This window comes from Dictyostelium purpureum, assembly GCF_000190715.1.
Source record: "Dictyostelium purpureum unplaced genomic scaffold DICPUscaffold_733, whole genome shotgun sequence".
NCBI classification, from domain to species: Eukaryota; Evosea; class Eumycetozoa; order Dictyosteliales; family Dictyosteliaceae; genus Dictyostelium; species Dictyostelium purpureum.
In genome coordinates, this window is record NW_003520062.1 from 1 (window position 1) to 6,487 (window position 6,487).

Below are 6,487 nucleotides of genomic sequence, written 5' to 3' on the forward strand. Positions count from 1 at the left end.
CGTTTAATGTGTCTATTATATTTGGTATAAAATAATATAAAGAAATGAAAAAAATTGAGAACCAAAACGGTTCATATATATTATATGTATTGCCAATATTAAAATTATTTGCCTCGATCATTTTTTTTTGAAACTATATACCTGTATAAATAAATAAATAAGAAGAAATGTAAATTAAACTATTAGTTTGAAAAAAAAAAAATAATAAAAAAAAAATTAAAATTAAATAAATAAAATAAAAAAAAAATAAAATTATAATAAATTTATTTATTTTAAAAAAATAAATTATTTAAAATAATATTTTTTTTTCTTAAAAAATAAGTGTTAATATATGTGGTGGGTACCCCCAAATTTTTTTCGTTTTCTTGATATGGAGAAATTAATTTTTATAATTGTTTAAATTTATTAAAGAAAAAAAAAATTATAAAAGGAAGGGAATAACTAAATGTACAAATGTTTATTGTTTTTATTTATTTTTTTCCTATTGGGATTTTATTTCTTTTGTTGTTTTATTATTTGTAGAACTGTGATTGTCAATATCTTTTTTCTTTGATAAAGCTTTAATAATTCCCTTTACAATTAAAAAGGTCCAGTAAAAGTTTAAGCATGTTATTGATGGGTAAACTGTATAAAAAAATATATTAGTAAAGTATGGTATTTCTAATCCTCTATGGTAAAGTTCCCAAATTGAATAGGTGATGAAAAAAACTCTAATAGTAACAAAACCTATTGCCATTATCATTCCATTTACTTTATATAAAATTGTATTTTGTAATTCTAAATCATACAAATGTTTTCTTAAATTGACAAATGGAGTTGTACATTCACTGAATGAATAATATAAAATTAAAAAGTGTGCTTCCTGTCTTATCTATTATTATTTTTAAAAAATTAGTAAATTAAAATAATTGATTTGATTTACTAGTAGTAAATAAATGATAAATTACTAAGCCGATAAAGAAAAATCCTCCCAAGGCTATAAAATGATGGAAAATAGTTTGCCAACTAAATAATGCTTTATAATAAAATACTGTTTGTGCTGTATCAAATACAAAATAAAATGAAATAAACTTCATAACAAAGTTTGACATATCGCATGTTGAATAGAAAGGGTGTTTGACCCATTCTGAGGCATTTAAAAGCGCAATAATTGAAATTGCTGATGTAATAACAGCATTTACAGTTGAAACAAATCTTTATTTTTATAATATAAAAATTAGTATCGCGAAACATAATAATATATCCATTATACAGCCCTACTAACTTACCTATTAACCCAATCAATTTTTTGTTCATCAGATAGTTTTATATTAAAATATTTAGTTGCAATATTCAATAAAACTGGAAATAATGAATATAATAAAGAAAAAAATAAAACAAAAAAAATATTTTCTACAACCATTTTTATTTGATTTTATATATATTTACAAGTTTTGGTGATATATAAATCATAAATTTAAAAATTAAAAAATAAAAAAAAAAACTGAAATAAAAAAAGAAAAAATTAAAAAAAAAAAAAAAAAAAAGGTGAAAAAATAATTAAAAAATAATAAATATAATTAAAACTACATTAAATCTGCAGATTTCAGAGATTTCTTCTTTTTTTATTTTATTTTTTTTTTCTAAAAAATTTAGGGTTAAACCACTTTATGGTTCAGATATATTGGATTTTAATTAAATGTTATTGTATAAATATAAATATATTATTATAAATTAATAATTATTTGTGATTTTTATATTATTAATTAATTTATTATTTGCACAAGGATGTCCATTTAGCATCAGAGAAGACTAAAGTTTTAACATTTTCTATATAGTCAACGAGATTTTGGTTTTGTAATAATATTTCACGTAATGGAGTTTCGACTGGAACAAATAAAATTTGAGCCAATGCTGAGAAAATACTTATATCGGAAACGGTAAGGTTATCACCATAAAAAAATTTCTTTTCACCCAAAAGAGTTGCCAAAGCCAAAATATCACTCTTTACAAATGAATTAATTTCATCCTTGGTATAAAGTCCAACACCTTGAGCTGTATAAGATTTTCTTGAGCCTCTTTGTACAAAATACATAACGATATTTCTAATTAATTTGTTTTCGATACCACTAAACATTCTTGGTAAAATCTCTTTTGATGAAACTGGATCTACCCATCTGTTATAAGCTACAAGTTTTGTAAAAGCCTCATCAACAAATCTTTTTACTAAATAGGATTTTGCCTCTTCAACATTATCTAAAATTTCCATATTGGTTACAATATTAAATTTGGTTTTTAACCACTCGATGATGAAATGAGAGTCGTAAACAAACTCATCATTATAACGGATGAATGGGTTTTTACCTCTTGGATTTGGACCTAATTTGCCACTCTTATCAACATGATATGGAATGCTATTATACTCTAAAAATACAATAACTTTTAAAACAAATGGTGAATAAGATGGTAAATCTGTATTTGTTGATGGAAAATCTGCTACATATACAACATCACGTTCATATTTCTAAGTTAAAAAATTAAAAATGTTAATAAACAATATTTATTAATAGATTTATTTATTATTATACCTACAATTTGATTTTTTGGGGTTAAATAAGAGCCTAATAATAAACTACCACCCAATGCTATACCTAGAGTATATTTATTTTTAATTATAAATTCCATTACTTGTTCCATTTTAAATTTACAAAGATATTATATAAAGATATTTAAATGTGTATAATATATAAATTGAATTATTTAAAAAAAAAAAAAAAAAAAAAAAAAAAAAAATTTTATAAATTTTTGAAATTAAAATATTTGATTAATTATTTGAAACAAAATAAAAAAAATTTTGTTTATTTATAATTTAATAATTATTATAAAAAATCTTTCAAAAAAAAAAATTAAATTTAAAAAAAATTAAATTTAAAAAAAAATTTTACAAAAAAAAAACCATCATAATTACGAATTGATAATGATTGTTGATATTTGTCTAAAATCGAATGAATTTTAAAAAAAAATTGCGTGTATATTTTTAAATATTCCAACACTGATTGGTGATCATAAAAAAAAAAAAAGTTTTATTAAAATATATTTCAATATATTAGTTTATGATTTTACAATTGAGGTTAATATTAATTATTAATTATTGATTTTTTTTTAATGAACCGATCTTCTTATTCTCTGAGGTCTAGTTGATTCATTAATATTAATAGTAGTATTATTATTATTATTATTATTATTATTATTATTATTATTATTATTATTATTAATAGTTTCGATATTTTCATCAGCTTTTACTTGCTTCCTAGGTCTTCCTTTTTGTTTTGATGATGTTATTGGTGTTGGTGTTGGTGTCGGTGTTGGTGTCGGTGTTGGTACTGTCGTTTTAGTTTTGCTAATTCTGAAAATACTTAGTGCTTCCTCTTCCTCTTTAGTTGGTTTCTTTCTTTCAAAAATACTAGCCATATTAGTAATATTAGTAATATTATTGCTAACACTTGCTGCTTTGGATGGTTTAAATGGTTTTCTCCTTCTCTTTGATGATTTTTCATCCTCCACTGTTTCATCCTCTTCGTAATCCTCAGCCTCGGCATCGGCTTCAACTTCAACTTCCGCTTGCTCTTTTTCTGATTTTTCTTCATCACTGATATAAATATCCTGTTCCCTAGTTTTTCTTTTTGGTTTCCTACCTCTTTTTTTAGGTGTTGATGATTTTTTTCTTTTATCCTGTTCACTTTCTTCAACATCACTGGTATCTAATTTATTATTCTTATAAACTTCACTCTCCTCATAATCGTCATCTATATTTTCTGTAGCACGTCTTGTTCTTATTCTTCCTCCTTTCTTTGGCATCTCTTCTTCAGATGAACTAGTAAAACTGTACTTTGATTTTCTACCTCTATTTTTCTTTTTAACCACTTGCTCCTCTATTTCATCTTCTTGTTCTTGCTCCCCTTCACTTTCAGAAGAGGTGTTAAAATAGTACCTTTGTTTTCGTTCTCTTCGTGGTCTTTCAACTCTATAATGTGGCTCTTCATCTTCTTCCTCTAAAAGTTCCACTTGTTTCTTTTTTCTACCCCTTTTCGAACGTTTTTTTTTTTCTTTATAGCTATCATCAGTATCGGTAGATATTTCTTCATTATCAACATTTAAAACTTCTACTCCAGAGTCACTATCGACATCATCATCTATTTTAGTATCATCTATAACTTCAATATCATCCAAATATTCTTTAACATTACTTTTTCTTCTACCTTTTTTACTTTCACTTGTTGATTTTTCTTTTTTTGATGTTGTTGCTAGAGATAATTCTTTAGACCTTCTTGATCCTCTGGTTGGTAAAGTAAACACGGTTTCAATTTCTTGACCATCTTCGATCAATATATTCCTATCATCTTTTAGAGGCTTTCTTTTAGCACCACGTTTAATTGCGTATTGTCCCCTTGGTTTAGCGGGTATTGCTTCTTTAGCCTCTTCAGCTTTTTCACCTTCGCCCTCACTTTCTTTGACTCCATCTTCTTTTTCCTCTCTTTCTTTTTCTTTTTTTGCTCTTGGTTTTTTTTCTTTTGGTATTTTCTCTATTGTCTCTGATTTGTCTTTTTTAACTCTAGGATTTGATAATTTGCTTTTTTGTAACATTTCCAAAATCTTTTTAGTGCCATCGTAATCAGAATTATCAACAGAGTCACTGCCTTTACCTTTTTCTTTTTTCTTTTTCATTGCATCTCTATCTTCTACTACATCGTCTTGTTGTAATAAATTTACAATTGGAGCCAAACCTCTTGATTTTGCCATTTCTAGAGGAGTTCTACCAGAAGCTTCTACCACATTTTTTGAAGCATTATTTTCTAATAATATTTTTACAATCTCATATGATCCATAAAATACAGCCAAGTGTAATGGTGAATAATCATCTTATGAATAAAATAAAATTAGTATGATATTTAAAAAATAATTAAATAATCTATGATAATAATTACTTTTATCTTGTGAATCAATGAGTGTTGGTTTTGTTGACAAGTATCTAACCAGTGGTATATTTTTTAAAACAATTGCTTTATGTAAAACGGTTCTACCATTTGTAGTTCTTGATTCTAAAGAGGCGCCAATAGACACTAAATAATCTATAATTTCTGGATTTGAGCAAGCAGCTTCATGAATTATCATACTACCATCGGCCTCATTACGTTGATCCAAATCTACTGTATTTGAATCAAAAAGGAGTTTAACAATTTCGAGATTCGATGATTTGATAGCATAAGAAAATAATGAAACCCCATCTTTATCTTTTGCTGCTGTAGAAGCACCACTATCCAATAACACCTTAACTGTTTCGACTGAATTTCTTTGAATTGCTATGCCTAAAGGAGTTGTATCCGTTGTAGTCGATGGAATTTCTATATCTGGCTTTGCTTGTTCGATTAACCACTTTACAATCTCCGATCTACCATAAAAACATGCGACACCTAATGCTGTAAACCCATTACTTTTATAATCTATAGCTGCACCATCCTGTAACGATTTAATAATACCATCTATTAATCCCGCCCTTGTATATTGAATTAGTTTTTGACATGTCTCTAACTTTTCTTTCTTTTGTTGGGGGTTCATATACGGATTCTGTTGTATACTAATATCTGTAATTTCTTTTTTTTTTTTTGCATCATCTTTGTTTATCATTTTGAAATAAAAAAATTAAGATAAATTAAAATAATTAAAATAATAAAATTAAATTAAAATAATTTTAGATGAAGAAAAAAAAAAAAAAAGATATTATTAAATTAAAAAACTAATATTTATTTTTATAAAAATAATTATTATTATTTATTTATTGCTATTATTTATAATTCCTATTTTATTAAAATGAACTATTTCTTTTTAGTAAAAAGTAATAAAAAAAGATAAAAATAATATTAAATTTTTTTTTGTTTTATTTCGTTAAATTTGAAAAAAAAAATAATAAAAAATTTAAAAAAAAAATTTAATTTAAATTTAAAAAAAAAAAAAAAAAAAAAATAAAATAAAAAAAATATTCAGAAGAAGATCTTAATAAGGAGAAATGTTTATTTTTATTATACAAATTTTTTTTTCTTATAAATGATATTATAAGAAAGTGAATATACATATTAATATTTAAATATTATTTTTTAAACATTAATGAATTTCTAAATTTAGAAAATTTTGAACTTTTGGTATTAGAAGAGGATGTTGGTGATGATGATGAGTTAATAATACTTGTGCTGTAACGATTTGGATTGTTTTTTTGATAGTATTTTTTAGGATCGTTTGGTTTAATATGATCATGTTCGTCTCTACACATTGGACAATTCCATTGATACACTGATGGAGTTTTAGCGGACCATTCCAAGACACATCCATGATGTAAAATACCATGACATAAATTACAAACCCAAATAGAATCTTTTTCAACAATATCATCCAAACAAATTGCGCATGTGTCGTTCTCTTCTTTTTGTGGTGGTTTATTTTTGAAAATTTCTAT

At 24.5% G+C, this 6,487-nt stretch overlaps 3 protein-coding genes across 3 annotated transcripts; all 3 read right to left on the reverse strand.

The window, feature by feature from the left end:
* Window positions 1-538: 538 nt before the first annotated feature.
* Window positions 539-1,375, reverse strand: DICPUDRAFT_12134 (uncharacterized protein; the record flags this gene model as incomplete). The annotated part of the gene is made up of 3 exons (XM_003295067.1): window positions 539-871; window positions 948-1,194; window positions 1,269-1,375. Coding segments are annotated over 3 exons (687 nt in total), but the record flags the coding sequence as incomplete, so codon positions are not given.
* A 203-nt stretch (window positions 1,376-1,578) lies between these two features.
* On the reverse strand, window positions 1,579-2,714 carry DICPUDRAFT_51896 (uncharacterized protein). The gene is made up of 2 exons (XM_003295068.1): window positions 2,572-2,714; window positions 1,579-2,503 (listed from the first exon to the last, which is right to left on the reverse strand). Exons 1-2 carry the CDS (start codon window positions 2,674-2,676, stop codon window positions 1,754-1,756), a joined length of 855 nt encoding a protein of 284 aa, XP_003295116.1. The 5' UTR covers window positions 2,677-2,714; the 3' UTR covers window positions 1,579-1,753.
* A 3,410-nt stretch (window positions 2,715-6,124) lies between these two features.
* Window positions 6,125-6,487, reverse strand: DICPUDRAFT_160276 (uncharacterized protein; the record flags this gene model as incomplete). Its single annotated transcript, XM_003295069.1, has 1 exon — window positions 6,125-6,487. A coding segment is annotated over one exon (363 nt), but the record flags the coding sequence as incomplete, so codon positions are not given.